We start from the raw sequence: 17,509 nt of genomic DNA on the forward strand, positions 1-17,509 counted from the left end.
GCGCAGACGAAAATTTAGTGTCAAGACATTTCATTAGTCAAAATTATGTTGCGCGGGTAAAAGTATCCAATGAAACGTCATTTTAGAATGTGCAACCGAGGCTCTGGTGCATGCGCAGAGAAATTTGTCTTTGTTGTGCCTGGGAAAGATTTTGATTTTCCTCATCTGGGGCAAGCAGAGGGATACAAGAAGTCACACGAGACCAATGTGAGGAATTTCTCCAACGAAATCCTTTGATAAACCATGGTAAGATGTTCTTGAGATACCAATTCTGCATTTTTTTACCGGGCAGTTGTCTGCCAGGCTAGTGTCATTAGCTTGACGAAAGCTCACCTCACTCTGCTGCAAACTGAATTTAGATTTTGCGCTGGAAGAAGTGTCAAAAGTCTCTTTCGACCCAGCCCCCTTCTGTTAAAAAAAAAACAGTTTTCTAATGACAGAAAAACATGGTTTGCTCGTCATGTCAATTGTGACAACCGCACCGTGAATTACATCTTGTGAAAATGTATTGTAAGGAGGTATCAAAGAATGTACAACATACATTTGTCTTCAGCCTTTAAAATTATTGCAACTGCAAGCTTGCAAATGCATTTGGGGATGGAATTTTCTATGTTCGTCAAGAACATGAAGAGTTCATCACACGTGCAACCCATAGATGGATTTCTTAGAACCTTTTTGTACCTAGGTGATTTCATGGTTTGGATAATAATGGTCTTGTCAGGGCTAATGCAACCTGTGAAGTTTAAGTCAGTATATGTACTTTAAGTAATACTACATATGGTTGAAAGCTTCACGAGAATGCTTGCCGATGGTGGTGTGTAGCAGACAACAACAAAATGTAGTTTTGGTCACTATGAAGCAGAGTTTTGTATCAACTCCCAGGTTATGTAGACAGTGTTTTCATTGTCGTGACTGTGGGGGTAAAATTTACAGATGTGAGTAGAGCAACAAGTGCCCAGATGTCCATGGATTCAAATACACGAGGATGCGTACAGTGACATGCACTCCTTAGGTTTTAGGAATTGAACAAATGATGTCACACGGGCTATATCAGTTGGGGAGTACAAGTATTACAGGCTCCCGGAAAGCAGCATTTCACCTTCATTAATTTCTTCACTCTTAAGAGCTATGTTAAAGGATGTTCGACTTCTACCACAACAGGGCCATGATGACATGCAGATCCATCTGTTTTCACATGTATAATACCTCAACAAAAACTATGTGTTTTGTGAATGCATAGTCTGCTAATTAAGCATTACTGTTTCAACACTTCGTCTATATGAAACAGACTTAAGGAAGAATTTTCTTAAATATAAAAACAAATAATCCAAAAGCTCAAGGCCTATATGATGAATGTTCCCTGGTGTTAAACGTGTTTGATTAAATGTGATAATTATATGTATTTGTTGTCTTGTCATTTCAGGATCCAGGAGATACAGGTATGTATAACATGTCATGTCCTCTGTCAACTCGACCATTTGTAATGGAAAAGATTGTCTTTTTGATTCATTAATTTTTGTTTTCCTAAACTGTTTATGTCTTACATGGTTTTAGGGAGTTCAAGTCCTGTTCATGCTGACTTACTCTCGGGCCGTACATGGGAAGGTCTGCGGATGGTCATGAGTGTCCCCTGGGGTCTGCGCAGTTTTCTCCTACCATAATGCTTACCATCATCCTATCATTCTATAAGTAAAAATATTCTTGAGTACGGCGTAAAAAATAAACAAATAAATAAATACATAAATAAATAAATGACATGGCTTTAAATGATATCTGTTTGCAGACTGGAGCCGTTGGTCAACCCAGAGTGACATGGAGTCGGGACTGGATATGGTAAAAGCTGAAGATTCAGTGATTAGTTCTGAGACTAGATCTGACAACATTGGTGATGGAAGCAACCTAGGGGTAAATTTCCTCAAACTGAGTCTTAAGTACTTGATATAACACTTGAATTTCCTGCCAATCCATAACTTTTCTTACAATTCTGGACACCTTGTGTAATTTATTATCACCCTTATGATAGAAATCTGATCACCCAAATTGCTGTTTCTAGAGACTACTGATCTTTCTGGATTTCAGGCAGATGATGATTACATGACAAAGTATGGCCTGTATGATGGCTATGATAGCTACAATGATGTCAGTGAGAGTTCTGACGATGGAGAGGGTATGGAACCAGAAGTGGTACAGGAGAGTCCAGTGTACACTCCTCCAGTTGGACAGAAAACAGAATACCGCTTCATGAATGGAAAAGATGGCATGGGTAAGCTTGTAATGCTTGCAACAAAGTTCAGCTGGACTACCAGTAATAAGTAATTTTAATATTTGTTTAATTTGTCTGATTGGGGTACTCAAGATTTTTTGCAAACTGTGGTTTCCTCCCACCATAATGGTGCCATTGTGGAAGTGAAATATATTTGAGTATGGCAAAGAACAATAATCAAATAAATAAAGAATTTTTGACTTACATGTATACAACAGTCAAGTTTATTTTGTGGAGGAACCTCAGGGCCCGGAGTATAATACCACCTGCACCTGTATTTGATTCCCTTATGTTAACATGCATTCATTTTCTTGCTGTCAGTACAAAAAAGGCAAAGTATTATGATCTGCAGTGAAGAAGAAACAAGTTGTGAAATTCAGTAATTATACCGGTATGCTTTGATTATTATATATGGTCACGGGACTTATAGGTTTGTTTCATTTGTAGCTACATGCGAGATGTGTGGAGCAATTGGGATAAAGCATGCATTCTACTCAAAATCCAAAAGATTTTGTAGTTTAGCATGTTCACGCGGTTTTGCTGCAGCTCAGAAGGAAGGGAAGTTACTGTCAATGCAAAACCGTGTTCAGGTACAGAAACCACGAATACATGTATGTTGATATTGATTTTTGGTTCTCTTTTTACTGTTCTGATTTGTGTCTAATCTTGCATTGTTAAACTTTGAATATTCAGTTTTGTGCTTGTTGTTCTCTAAAACTTAAAACGTGTAATGGCATTGGATTTTGATCTTGGTACTATGAAGGCCTTATTTTTTATACTTTCATATTATCACATCGGAGAAAAAATATATGAGCTGATTTTTTGTGGTATTTGTCATTATTCTTCGTTCCTTGCTTCTTTTCTTGCATGCACATGTACGTATGTTTTTGGAGGAGTTACATTGTAACTGTGATAATGCAAGCTGTTATTCAGGTTAATAATACATTCCTAGTTAAACAGCCCTGTGGAAAGTGCTTTGTTTGAAACAGCTTCAAGTGTTGAAATTCTGTTTTAGGTCAAAGTTGAACCAGGAACAAAATCTAAGCCAAAATACACCAAACCTTCACCAGTTGGTAATGCTGCCATGTTATCCATTGGTGGGAACAGTAAGCAGGGTGAGTGATCTTCAGTTTCCTCTCCTACTGATTTCAACCAATATCAACCGTCAAATTCCACTTTGAATCATATCATATACATGGAATTTTAATCATTGCTGCAAAAGGCTATTGTAATTTTTTAACAATGATTCAGTCTAATTAGAAAGTTGAAAATATGTAACATTTTTTGTTACTTTCTGTTTTAGGAAATGGTAAATCCTTTGATTGGGCCACTTTTTTGTCTGCCACAAATGCCCAGGCTGCTTCTGTTAACTGCTTTAAACATGTAAGTGTGTGTCGTGTGAGAGAATTTCCTTGTGGTCATGTAGTGCATGGTGTGTATGTGTGCATGTTATAATCTCGTTAGGACCAGACATAAAATGTCACCATTGTTTAGCTGCTCATTTTGCCTGATTCAGAGAGTTTGACTGATCTCAGTAAGGTGTTGTCAGAATTGTTTGGAAGGTGTGATGATATCCTGCTGGTAAAATGTAAGTTCAGCTTCAAAAGTAATATTTTATGACATTTTTTTTTACCTCTATGTTGTTGTGTACTGCATTTCCATTATGAATAATACATTGTACCCAATGTTCCGGCGTTGGATTTTCATATTAGTGACTGATCTCTGCAGACGAGCTTAATGATGAGGATACAGTACTCTTGAGAACTACATGTACTTCATTGCAGTGCCCAATGTCTGACTGCTGGGAAAACATAAATGAAGGGATGAAGGTAGAGGTGATAAATCATGACTGTGACTTGGCCAATACTGTATACTGGATTGCCACTGTCATCAAAGTTGCAGGTTGGTGTGTGCCAGACAGATTCTGTGGGATTGTTATAGTATGGTGTTGTGTCAGGCAAAGCCCTCTTCTGGAGAAGTGGTCTGGAGTGTCACACTTGAGACCACTAATCCTGGAGTTATCATGTCGTGTGTATACACTCATTGCCATCCACTGTGTGGGAGATGCCTGCCATGTCCAAAGACTTTTTTTGGGCTGTATCCAGGGGTTGGGCTGTCTTCCTCCACTTTTCTGTTACTGTATAATAAATATCCTTGAATATGCCATAAAAAATACAATGGGAAAAATTAAGTGTATGAGGAAAGCGTGATACATTGTATATAATTAACACAATATACTGATGGATGTTGCAGGCTGCCATAAGCGTTTTAGGGAAAAAATATGTGTGCTCTTGCTGTGGTATTACCGTGTAATACCAGATGTAAGGTGCCAGATCTTTGGCTGGTGTATCACATTTAGAAAGTTGTTTTCCATTTATTCTCTTGTAATGCCATTGCTGAGAACAACCACCTATTTTTGCTTTGTTTAGGCTACAAAGCTCAGCTACGGTATGAAGGCTACGGTAATGACCAGTCTAATGACTTCTGGATAAATCTTAGCTCTCAGGATGTGCACCCTGTGGGCTGGTGTGCCACAATAGGAAAGCCTCTGGTCCCACCTCAAAGTGAGTCAGCAAGCAAATTCTTTCACTTTCTGGTATGGTGATATGTATTTCTCTGTTTTTCTATGGAATTCTATTCATCGTTTGAGAAATTTTGTTTTATTTCAAAACCAGTCTGTGTTGCTGAAAATGAGAATGCAGTTAACTAAAAGTCTATGCTATTTCCTCAAACTTTTCGCATATGAAAGAGCAACTTTCATTGCATTCTATGTACATTTTTAATTTCTTTTTTGGAGACAAAACTACATTGGTTAAATTGGCCATTTTCAGAGCTTCGCACAAAGTATAATTTTATCAGTCTACACAGAATAATGCCTTCAGAATATCGGTGAATGAACACCTTGCAAATATGTGAAAAAGTTAAATTACAGTACCTGTCCCATGTTGGCATTGCTTATTGAAGTCCAGTGACTGGATTTTAAAATCTATCATTACCTGTATGCTATTTTCTATCAGCCATACAGCACAAATACACAGACTGGAAGGACTTCCTGGTTAGGCGATTGACAGGAGCTCGCACATTACCCAGTAACTTTTATCACAGGGTAAGACCATAACATCAACAGATTTTCTGTACCAAGTAATTCTAAAGACTCGGTGACAAATATTTCATTTACAAGATGTTAAATTCTTGTTAATACTTGCATACATGTGTGCAAGTTATCCAAACGACAATCATAAGCACAATGGAAAGGCTTGGGCAGTTTTTGAATCAGAGTTCTGCTATGGGATAAGATGACTGTTAAAAGTGTAGATTGCAAGTTAAATCCTACTGTCTTTTGTTTTGTATGTGTTTTTTGCAGAGAGCTTATTAGATGATGTTGAATTTACAGGTCATTGAGAGCATTAACAACCACAAATTTAAGAAGGGTATTAAAGTGGAGGTGGTTGACAAGATGTGTGTGTCGGCGATGAGAGTGGCAGTGGTGGATGAAGTGATTGGCGGGAGGCTGAGGCTTCAGTATCAGGAGAAAGCAGTACGTAGTCAGCTGTCATCTTGAAATTTCATCATTTCATAACCATTTGACTGTTTATTCTACAAATATAGCTTTTCAGTATCATCATTAAATTTGACAAGGCTTTTAATAATGTGAACGGGTGCAAGGAGGTTTTTATTTATTTTTGTGTTTTTTTTGTGTAGAGCCAGCCTTGTGAAAACAAGACCTTGATTTACTTGCTATGAATGCTCCTGATATTTTGAGGCGACTGTATTACAACTGTTGAATTTATTTTGTGTTTCCAGGAGGAGAATGATGATTTCTGGTGCCATATGCGATCCTCTTTGCTACACCCCATAGGATGGTCGCAGCATGTGGGACATATCCTCCATGCCTCCCAAGGTGAGTGCGGAATGTGCTGGCCTGGTATCATTATCCATGTTAACAGTCGCCACCAGACAGAGATGCTTATTTTGTCTCTGCCCATTATGATTATTTCAAGATGTCATGTTATGGCAAGAGAGTGACATTCCTTGGTGATGTGATGTTGCCAGTTTTAACATGATGTGGTACATGTATATAGAATATAAACAGCTAATTAAACAGGATTAGATTAGGCTCTTGGATTATGTTTAGATGATTTAGATGTTAAATTATGAATGTTAGATGTTAGATGTTAAGTAATGAACTTGTCAAACCGCCTTTTCTAAAAATGAATAATGCTATTTTAGAAGATAATTAAATAGCCTTGCCTTGCCATAAAATGACATCATTTTTGCTGGGTTGCTGTGATGACATGACTTGAAAACTGTGTACTGTCGGGAGTAGATACATCTAACCAACATTTCCTGAATGGTTGGGCCAATGGTCAGATTAGCCAGATTTGGTTTACTAGTTTCCAGTTATACTCTGAATTAATCTTGTAGCTCTGAGTCAACTTTGTTATATTTAATATTTTTCCTCAGACCCGTCGTCTTAAAGAGAGGAAAAAGCCACAATTATTTATTGAAAGTACTGAATGTAATGTGGATGACTGTCCTTTAGAAATTTTAGATCAGCCATAATACCTCAGTTCCCAATCTTGCAAGCATATTAGGCCAGCTGTATTCTGTGACAAGTTTTACTGATTTGCTTTGACATCCCATAGATTTTCGATAATCCAACCCTTAGACAATTGTCTCATAACAGTGAGTTTCATCATAATTTCTCCATCTCTCTAGTATAACAATGGCTCAGTTGAAATGGAAAAAAAAATTCATTTCATACCAGCATATTTCCAAACAGTCACACCTATTATTTCCTTTTCCCTTCTGCCTGTATGCAGCAAATGTCTATGTGAAAAGGAATTTGTTTATAAACTGCCATTGGCTGCTTACCTTTTAGAATACAAGAACAAAAGCCTGGGGAAAGTGACAATGCAGAAGTATGACCCAGATGATGCTACTCCTGATATGTTCAGATCAGTAAGTGTTTCATTATTATTTTTTGAGGAAACCTTTAGAACATTTTACAGTATTCTGTGGTTAAGACTGCAGAATTAATCAATATATATTCTTAGGCTTTTGTATTTCAGTTGGTTCAGATATTATAATTTTCCTACTGCTACTGGATGATACTATATGGATATACACATTTTTCTAAATGATTTTGAATTGTTACTTGGAACATGGTTTCGCTGTGACAAGCTACAGATAAAGTTTGAGGTGATTTTGTTCATTTTCAAGCAAATTACTGTATGATTGTTTTTGGAACATGAACGTTTTCCAGACTTCTTTTTTCCAAATGATTCATGGTATTGAAGTCCAATTTAGTGCATTGATTCACCATGACTAGGTACAGATTTTGTTTTAGTTGGCCAGTTCATCTAATATCTATTTTGGGATGCATGGGGGGACAAAGTAAAGGCAGTTTTTGGACATTGTTCGGGACTTTTTTTCCCAAATGATTGATTGTATTGTATCGTTTAACACATACATGTACATTCGTCATGGCAAGTCACAGATCAAGTTTGAGTTTCATACTGTTTTGTCTATTTGGAACAAAGTTATGGCTGTTTTTCTTCTGTTTAAACTTCAGCAGTTTTCCAGACATTTTTTTGTGAACAGTGAATTTATGAATGGAAACGCGAGACAAGTTACAGTACAACCCAGAAATAACGTTACAAAAACTGCCAATAAAGCGCAAGCAAGAGTGGCTTCAACTTTCACAGTGGGGTATCCTCAGTGCATGTGTCCTCCGACTTAATCCCATTCTTTATTCATTGGTGGAAGAAATTGAAAGAAGCAGTTATCGTTTTAAGTAACTTCAAAATACAGACCTCCACTCTGCCCTACATGTACATGCACTCTTGGATGAATTAAAAATCCAGCTACCATCGAGTGGCCGTGTGTTATACTGATCCTGTGAGTAGTAGTTGCTGTGGATTGAGAGTTGAGTACTGTCATCCTCCATAAGGACGCAGTACTTGTACAAGGAAGGATCTTCACATATATTATACAATCATTGATAGATGCCTTTATTCGCTGGTGAATCTCGCACTGCAGGGTCTAGACGTTCAAACAACAAGGCGCTGAGTAAACAAACACAGTTTATTCTTGGCGCATATGCTTGCACTAAAAATCATGATGGCGATAAAAATGTTCATCAGTTGCAAAGTAATAGCTGAAAAACAGCTGTGACTTAGTTTTGTGTTATGCGGGTTTGAGTGTCAAGTGATTTCTGGGCTGTACTGAATGGATCAAATTCAAGTTTTAGACTCCTTTATTCTAGTAGCATGTGGCTGTTATTTTGACAGCTCATTCCACTAATGGATTGCTTGTTTAAATGGAATTAAAGACAATTTATTCCACAATGTCCATAAAACTTTTCAAAAGTGTTTGTAGCAGACATGGCATGATGTATGGAATGAGGTCAGAGTGTAACTTATAGCAACTAAGCATATCAACACTCCAGCACACATAGATTGAAATATTGTTTACTTCTGTAGACTTGATTTACTTCCATTTTTCTGTGGAGTCCCAGTGGAAAGCAGATGATATAGAATATTACAAAGTAGAGCTGTTTTTGTCGTTGTAGATGAAGGAGCCACCTAGTGGTCTGAAGTTCCAGGTAGGAATGAAGCTGGAAGCAATAGACCCACTAAATCTGGCCACAATCTGCGTGTCCACAGTCATGAAGGTGAGTCTCATCCTTTGTCCTGACAGTATTTGTGTTTTGTCTATTGAATTCGTGTAATCTAAGTATCACATCACCTGTATAAAGTACAAGCATAGGTAATGTCAACCTCTGAACAATGGCGTCCAATTCTAACAGTGGAAGCAATGTTAAGGTAAATGGAGGGGCAGCATTTCAAAAAATACTGCATGTATTGAACTCAGGTTTTGCACACTTATAGATCACAGTACCACGAGGGAGATGTATTTCTTTTATTTATTTGACTGGGGTTTACACCATACTGATATGAGGGCGACGAGCATTATGTTGGGAGGAAAGCGGGCAAAGACGAGGGGCGTGTTAATTAACGTGTAGCAGTTAAGCTATATAATGAAGTCCTTTACAAGTTGAACTGAAGTTTTGCATTGATCTTTCTCCTACAGGCAAACTCCATGATACCTTTGCTACTAAATCTAACTTATTTAGTGATTGTTGATAACCAATGATTTTCATTCTTACGACAACTGAGTTGAGGGTGTCTTCATTTACCAACAGGTGCTAAAGGATAAGTACCTGATGATAGGTATAGATGGCAGCATGGCACAGTCGGGCTCTGACTGGTTCTGCTACCACAGTTCTTCACCATGTATCTTCCCTGCTGGTTTTTGTGAAATCAATGATTTAGATCTGACTCCCCCTAAAGGTACAGTTCATCGGCCTCAGTAAATTCTTTTCTCTGGGCATATTATTTGCACTTTAACATGAAAGCAAACGTAATCATCAGCGGCATGAATTCTTGTTTTATATTAGAATTAATGGACTATCACACAGATATATACATTTCTTCTGACAACATTACATTTGTATTTTTCACATCAAAATACTCTGTAACCATACCAGTTTGATGGTGTTATCTTTGTTAAAAATATAAGGTGTGCTGAAGTGGTATGCTGGAAGTTTTCTCAGAATAGTCCTTAAGTTTGAGTTTTGTAAATAGACAAAGAATGTATTTGTGACTATCCAAGATGAAAATGGATTATGTTCTTTATTGTCTTGCTGTCCATAAATCCCTGATCTGTATTATGTCATGTGGCTAATCTTCTTGGCATCAGGATACAAAGGCCAGTTCAAGTGGTTTGATTACCTACGACAGACCAAATCTTCAGCTGCACCTGTTAAGCTATTTGATAAGGTATGTCTGTTCACATGCTACATAGGTTATCAAAGTTTGTTCAACAATGAATAATCTTTTGAATTTATTTGAGGAAAATTTCATTTTTAAATTTGTGTACACCATCTGTAGCTCGAGAACTCATTGTGTGTTACAATGCTCATTTGTTGTAGTCACAGAATGCTGAAATTTCAAACAAAAGTTGAGTGATATGTTTCTTGATTGCTGGTTGTAGGAAATCCCAAAACATGGCTTTAAACCAGGAATGAAAGTTGAAGCTGTGGATTTAATGGAACCAAGGTGAGTTGTGTACAGCCAACTCTTTAAGTACTGTACTCAAAATATCTTGAGGTTGTGAGGTAGATCGCAGGATTTTTTTTTATGCTCAGCCTGGCTTTTTTCCGTCTGTAGACATGACAGCCAATGGATAAGTCTGGTACTGTTGATGGCAGCCAGCTTCATTGGTGGAGAAAAACGGGCATTTTCACAAAGCTTTGTAATTTGTTTTTCTTGATTTTTATTTGTAAATCACATGGCTTTTTGAAACTATAACGAAGATGTCTTGTATGAAAAAAGTTTTTAGAAATACTGCTTATGAAGGTTTGTGAAAGTGGCCCTTAAGTGCCCGGAGTAAACTTCCGAAAGGACTGTGATATGATGCTAGATTGCCTGGGATGATGTAGTAAATCCTCCTGTGAATGGTGTGTTGTTGTAGACTGATCTGTGTTGGGACTGTGGTCAAGGTGGTGGGACGTTTGTTGAGGATCCACTTTGATGGCTGGGAATCAGACTATGACCAGTGGGTGGACTGTGAAACGCCTGACCTCTACCCCGTGGGCTGGTGTGAGATGATGGGCTACAACCTGGAGGGGCCCAGAGTAAGAGGTGTGTACTCCATCAGGTCAGGCCTTGGCATTTGCTAGGGTGGGTCTTATCTGAGGGATATGTGTACATTACAACTTAGCTGCCCATAATTACATCACAAGACAGAATCCACCAGGGTAAAACAGGGCAATGCAACAAAAGCATTTACAGGAAGAATCTATTCTGTTGATGAGAACAGCTGGCTCAGCAGTGGCCAGGTTGATCTCTTTCACAGTTCAGGTGTTTTGATATTGTATAGTTTGCAGATATTTCTGGTGCTATTCTTTGGTAATCTAATTCAGTAATTTATGGAGCAGCACAGAAGCATGTTGTGGTGATGAATCCACATAGAAATAGTGACGTGTAGACAGTTGTCATCATCAGGTCCATCTATTAGAATCTGTTACAGATGTCTCTCAGCCATCACCACACATTATACCAAAGAAGAGGAAGGGGAAAACACAGATTTACAGAGGACCACGCAAAAGTAAGCTCCACCTCTCTGAAAGATTTTGTTGGACAGGAATTCATTTTTAAATATGTCAACACTTGTCCAGTTCTTGAGGACATCAGCCAAAGACATATGAAATGCATGCATTTATATGAACATCAGATAATAAGTTTTGTCATCAGGGGAAATTGTTTGGAAACAAGTCCAGGTTACTGTTGTGTCAGGAGGTGACCTTATGTCTGCACATACAATGACGTACTATATTGAACTGGGTCCATTATAGACGCTGACTCTTCCACTGGCAATCACCGTTAGCCTGCCGATCAAGTCTGTCTTTCTCGTTATATGTCCCGTGTCAACTGGACTTTGCTTGATGTTAAGACATGAAAGTATTGACTGGAGATGTTTTGTCGATTTTCATTATATGGTGCAAAATGTCTTTACATATAGTAAGATAAACATATGAGACATGTTTGTACCATTTCAGAGAGGAAGCCTAAAGGTGGAGGCAAGCCTGTGAAGGTCCTGTCAGACAAAACCAACCAAAGAACAGCTCTCCCGTTCCATGTGAAGTCAGAGCAGCAGTTTTCTCTGTCCAATGAGCTGATGTCTGCCACCCTCCCACCACTCATTGATCAGGGCAATCATAAGTCAGGGGAGACAACTTCTAGTCAAGTCTCAGCAGGTGTGAAACAATGATAATTGGTCTAGTATGGACTGATAGACTGGTGAATGAAGAAGCAGTATGTATATGCTTCATAATGGGCATCCTATGAAATGTTTTGCTGCGTACCAAGTTTACTTCATCCAATCTTTCTGTTCGTTTTTTTCTCCTGAAAGTAAGATATGTTATATTTTCCTCATAGAAATCAATCATCTCTGTTCTTTTCTCATGATTAAGATGAAACCTGGTTTAAGGGAGGCATTTATTTCCTCAGAGAAATCAGTCAATCACCTCTTAGTTCTTTTCTCATATACCAGGTAAAGCTGTGGTTAAGGAAGAAGAGGAGATGGAGACAGACACCCCTCCAGCTTTAAGTCCTCAGAGCTCAGCCTCTGGACCACATCACACTACAGGTGTCAATGGACAGATGCCTGAACTGGCAGGCCACATGGACTGATCGCTCAGCTGAGGTCATCAAACCTTTGCTGCTGAGTAAACTGTCCAATGGCCAGGGGCAGAAGCAGAGCATTACCAAGGCCCTGGTCACTCTGGCCTCCTCTCCTGTGATGTCCCCACCCACCTGTGTCCCCAGTCAGTGTGATGACCCCGGCATGAAGACATCTACCCCTAAAGTGATATCAGGGACAGTAGGCCTGTCAAGTCTGGCAGCTCAGCTCAGGCCCCTCAGTCTGTCAGAGGTCCAGCTGGTGACGGCCCGAGTCTGACCACAGTCAAGGCCTCTCCAGCCCACATCCCACGTATCATCTCTTCAGATGATGACAAGCAGGACAAAAGCTCCTCTGTGCCGCAGAGGAAAGAGAAGATAGTCCCAGAGCTGTGGTCCGTGTTTGAAGTTTGTCAGTTCCTGAGGACCAATGATTGTGGAGCTTACTGTGACAGTTTCAGTAAGAAAGTAAGGACATGTCTCAGTTTGTCTTGTTTTAAACTGACTATGGCTGTTGAACAGTGTCATATTCAGTAAGAACTGTGAAGAACAGTAAATGACCTAAAATTTGGTCTACATGTGTGTTGCACATTTTGCTTGATTTTGAGAGTTCTGTTAGTTATATATATTTTTTGGGTTGAAACTTTAGCTCCTTTACCATATTTAGCAGCTTAGTCTATTTTTTTATCGTGTTGACTTGCAGAAAGTCAAATTTGAAGAATTCTGGTCAGGAATGTTTTTTAATGTGAATGTAGTGATTGTAAATTTACCCACTTGAGTGTGATACATGCCAAATCTTCTGAGTGTAGGAGGATAATCAATTTCTGTTTCTCTCTTCAGAATATTGATGGCCCAAAATTCCTGACGCTGACTAAAGAGCAAATTGTGAACCTGACAGGGATGGAAGTTGGGCCATCGTTGAAGATTTACGATCTGAATCCAGCAGCTTAAAGTGCGAGTGTCAGAACAGGATCCAACCTGACACATGACACTGAAGAGTCTACAAAGGGGAGACTACCCTGTAACTGTTCACGCTCCGTTCTAGTCTTTGGATAACATCAGCATGGAAGTGCATATCTTTGGTGCATTTGTATTGTATGGAGCTTCCATTCTGACTTACTCAGCTGTGTAAAGCCAGGTTGATGTTTGATACACTGTGGACAGTTAACACTTGTTTAATAGGCAGCTTTTGTAACTTGTTCTGTGCTTGAGTTATTATTAATTATTGTGTACATAGAAACATTGATAACAAGGTATTGTTACGTGCGTGGGTGCAATGTTAAGTCCTGGATGTATACTAATGGAAGGAAAATTGTTAAGTATCAGTAGCTTTTGTTACTATCTTTGCATGTGTTTGTTGAAAAAACTCTCATGAAAGTGGTCAGTTTTTGTATGGATATTACAGTAGTGTTTAAGTTTAGCAGTAGATGCTTGTAGATGATGCATTAAGATTAGCTCTCATTTATAACATTGTGATTGTTTATGATCCAGCCTAAGGCTCATCTTGTCATCCCAGGCATTTGTGACAAGTACACATTATTTATCTTCCTTCATGCCACCTTAAACAGCGTTGACATTTTACCATTTTGTAAATTATCCTTTATATCACCACCTTCCTTGTCTGATTTATTATGCTGTGAAAGCACTAAACCCAACGATGCAAGTGAGGATTTAGGAGTTCAGCTAGAGAGGTTTGTGGACAAAAGCTGTTGGTGTTATGGTACATGCAGCTGTTTTAGAATTGAGGAATGTTTTCAACTTGGCAAATACACCCTCTGTTGCTCCCACTGATAAACTTGAATGGCCTGAATGTATGTGTTTTTCACAGTGTTTTTTTTCATACAATAGTCTGCATCTCATGAGTGAAGTCCAGTGATGTATAGTGGGCACTAATCTCCATCTTGGCAGACAAGAACACGTTATCAAGCATGGAATTATTGATGTTTGATAAATGCACTTGTGTGTCCATCTCCGTCTCTTTTAGTTTTTGGAATTGCAGTACATGATGGCATTAAGATTGTTAAATTTCCAAACTTTGTTTGAAAACCAACCTTGTAGACTTGTCCTTGGTCAGTGATCAGTAGTGTTGAGGTGATTTAGTTGACACAGTGCACATACTTCATTTGTTTATAATAGACATCAGGGAGTTGTATCCAGGAGAAAGTCTCTCAGCTGGTAACATAATTGATCATTATATGTAGATCTATATATAGGTATTGCCAAAGACTCGTGTTATGATCTGAGATTTTTTTTTTTTTTACAAGAATCATGTTCTAATATAATCATGTATGAATATCTGTACGAGTTGTTATTCATTGGTTAGATTAACCATTTTTTGTAATGTAGGGGCGTATTACACATCGGAATAGACCATGCATTTGTTAATCTTAATAATCCTGTACATGTATTTAGATGGAACTGGCTCAGAAGTGATGACACTTTTGGTTACATGTAGAGGGCATGATCTGTGGAGAAAAACGATGTGACATGTTCTTCTCATACCTGATTTGACGTGGAGGAGATGAAAATAAATTGTGTCTTACACTTTGCCAGCGGTTATGACTTCATCACTGCTTTGTGCACGCTGTATTCTGGAAAACTGTCCTGAATCTTCATCCTTATGTATGAAGCGTAAAGACTTGTTTTTGTAACTACACAGTGTTACTGAGCAATACATGTATTGTGGTGTTTCCAACACCCATTATCCTGTACATACTTGTAATTAATCTCATAGTTTGTACAATAACTACATACAAATTGGTGTACAGTGTGTACTGGACGTGACTGCAGCATTTACCTGTCTTACAGATGTTGTCTTCCTGTATGTACCAGTGTAAAACATGTCTGTGTACTTGTAAACCATGTGGTCATTGGAGCACATGGAATGAGCCATTCATTATGACTAAGTCAAATCAGTCCTCGCTACATTATGGCGGAAATACTGCTAATGTAGCATTAAACCCCAAGCGTTCATTCAAATGACACCTTTATCACAGTGCTGTCATGTTTAGTATGCGTCAGGGAGGAACCTCTCCTGTCAAAGCTTTTGCTCCAGTGCAGCAATTACAGAGACTTGACAGTACAGGGGCATATAGATGTGAATGTCTTTACTAGTCATGCTCTCTGTACAGCATAGATTCCCATATGAGCAAAATAACCTGTTTGGCATAATTTTGAAACTCAGTGTGTAATGGGGACCAACCTTAAGCTTTTGAGTGAGCGAGTGGGTGCTTGGGGTTTAACGTCGTACTCAACAATTTTTCAGTCATATGACCACAAAGGAGTCCTTAAGAGTGCATGTAATGTACCTCCTTGTTGCAGGACAGATTTCCACCGCCCTTTTATCTCTAGGCTTTTGTTGAAAGTACCCTAATTCTTCTAATTTTTGTGACATATTCGTAGTGCTGAAAGGAGATTATTACATTTCTTTCCCAGCATTTTGGAAAAGTAAAGATATTAAAATGTTGTTCATTAGATGGTCTAACCATGTGAAAAAAAAAAAAAAAAAGAAACTAAATATTCATGCTACTGTAAAATGTCTTGGCTAAAACGAGCAGACCAGGTGTCCAAAAAATTGGTCCTGCCCTTCAAAGTATTCTACAAAAATCCTGTAGCAGCCGTAAACTCTGTTTAATGGTAACGGAGGACAGCTTGTATTTAAGAAATCATTTTACTCAAATCATGAAGATCTGTATTAAGGGGTGATGTGGGATAAATTAAAGCGTAAGTATATAAATGTTGTACTAGCAGCTTTAATGCATATGTGTTTTGGCACTCTAGGTGTTGGACTCCCAAAGTGGTGTATGTTACTGCTTGTTTTTTCTACCAATAGTGGTGTATGTTACTGCTTGATTTGTCTACCAATAATGGTGTATGTTACCACTTGGTTTGTCTACCAAAAGTGGTGTATGTTACTGCTTGGTTTGTCTACCTATGCTTCTTTTGTCTATCAATGCTTGGTTTGTCTACCAATAGTGGTGTATGTTAATGCTTGGTTTGTCTACCAATAATGATGTATGTTAATGCTTGTTTGTCTACCAATCTCCTGACAGAACGCACAATTCTAACCCCAATAAATCAGTGTTCTAACGTGTACATCTGCTTTGGTTAGTTGTTTTTGTGGCACTCTCTTTCACTGGCACTATATCTGGTGGAATTTACAGTACTGGTATTGTATAAAATGAAGTAGAATATTGCATGTGACAAAGAGTTCAGTTTTACCTGGTCCTGATTTATTTATCCTGGGATCAAGATTTTAATCCCAGATTTATCTTAGAAATGCATTTTGAGGTTTGCTGTGAAGATAGGATAATGTCCTAGAAATCCTGAATCTTGAGAAAATGTGTTTCAGCACCAAAAGTATCGGTTTTATTTCGTTTAACAGGACCTCAGATCAAATAATGAGGGGTTTCCAGGTTTGCTCATCCTCCTCTGGACTTTTCAATTTTAAGTTGTTCATAGCTGTTGACTTAACCCAGATCTCAGAACACTGTAAGAAGCCTTCAGAGGACAATTCTAAACAAGCCTTAGCCTTGTCTAAGCCGTGCTTTAACTTCCTGTTGCCTTCGGATGAAATCTTGATTGTTGGGAAACAAAATTACTCAAGTCAAACTATGTGTTAGCATGTCCCCATGTTTTACTTTCAGATAATTTATGTTTCATGGCTAAAGCTTTGGTGTCCCTTTCATTCTCAGTGTCTTATCTTTAGTGTCTTTTGGCAGTGCTGTCCAAATGCTGTTCTGAAGTGCTGATTGCATTGAAAACCTGTGCCTCAAGACTAATGGGGGCCTCCATGGCTTAGTGGGTTAGCACGCCAGTGCAGCACAGTCACCCAGAAGCCTCCCACCAACGCGGTCGCTGAGAGTTAAGTCCAGCTCATGCTGGCTTACTCTGCGACCGTATGCGAGAAGGCCTGGCTTGCGGATGGTCATGGGTTTCCCCCAGTCTCTGCCCGGTTTCCTCCCACCATAATGCTAGCTGCCGCCGTATAAGTGAAATA

At 38.6% G+C, this 17,509-nt stretch overlaps 2 protein-coding genes across 3 annotated transcripts; both read left to right on the plus strand.

Annotated features, from left to right (window-relative positions):
* The first annotated feature begins 150 nt into the window (after positions 1–150).
* LOC135472163 (MBT domain-containing protein 1-like) lies at positions 151–12,841 on the plus strand. 2 transcript variants are annotated; one of them, XM_064751530.1, is made up of 21 exons: positions 151–246; positions 1,424–1,439; positions 1,784–1,905; positions 2,080–2,263; positions 2,711–2,874; positions 3,279–3,378; positions 3,567–3,646; positions 4,048–4,165; positions 4,693–4,827; positions 5,281–5,369; positions 5,658–5,801; positions 6,068–6,164; positions 7,146–7,225; positions 8,838–8,939; positions 9,471–9,618; positions 10,028–10,107; positions 10,322–10,386; positions 10,802–10,971; positions 11,360–11,437; positions 11,889–12,086; positions 12,383–12,841. In XM_064751530.1, exons 1-21 carry the CDS (start codon positions 244–246, stop codon positions 12,520–12,522), a joined length of 2,313 nt encoding a protein of 770 aa, XP_064607600.1. In that variant the 5' UTR covers positions 151–243; the 3' UTR covers positions 12,523–12,841. The 2 variants fall into 2 exon arrangements, with proteins under 2 accessions (XP_064607600.1, XP_064607601.1); XM_064751531.1 differs by having other exon boundaries at positions 2,711–2,853.
* Positions 12,570–16,597, plus strand: LOC135473697 (polycomb protein Sfmbt-like). The gene is made up of 3 exons (XM_064753563.1): positions 12,570–12,607; positions 12,699–12,978; positions 13,351–16,597. The coding sequence occupies exons 1-3, from the start codon at positions 12,570–12,572 to the stop codon at positions 13,459–13,461; spliced, it is 429 nt and encodes a 142-aa protein (XP_064609633.1). The 3' UTR covers positions 13,462–16,597.
* Positions 16,598–17,509: the final 912 nt, after the last annotated feature.

Source organism: Liolophura sinensis, chromosome 8 (genome assembly GCF_032854445.1).
Source record: "Liolophura sinensis isolate JHLJ2023 chromosome 8, CUHK_Ljap_v2, whole genome shotgun sequence".
Lineage (NCBI taxonomy): Eukaryota > Metazoa > Mollusca > Polyplacophora > Chitonida > Chitonidae > Liolophura > Liolophura sinensis.

Coding starts and splice junctions, on each gene's coding strand:
- LOC135472163 (XM_064751530.1), top strand. Junction 1,906..2,079: donor GTGATGGAAGCAACCTAGGG/GTAAATTTCCTC, acceptor TCTGGATTTCAG/GCAGATGATGATTACATGAC. Junction 2,264..2,710: donor GAATGGAAAAGATGGCATGG/GTAAGCTTGTAA, acceptor TTTCATTTGTAG/CTACATGCGAGATGTGTGGA.
- LOC135473697 (XM_064753563.1), top strand. CDS start 12,570: ATGGCCAGGGGCAGAAGCAGAGCATTACCAAGGCCCTG. Junction 12,608..12,698: donor AGAGCATTACCAAGGCCCTG/GTCACTCTGGCC, acceptor CTACCCCTAAAG/TGATATCAGGGACAGTAGGC. Junction 12,979..13,350: donor GTGACAGTTTCAGTAAGAAA/GTAAGGACATGT, acceptor TTCTCTCTTCAG/AATATTGATGGCCCAAAATT.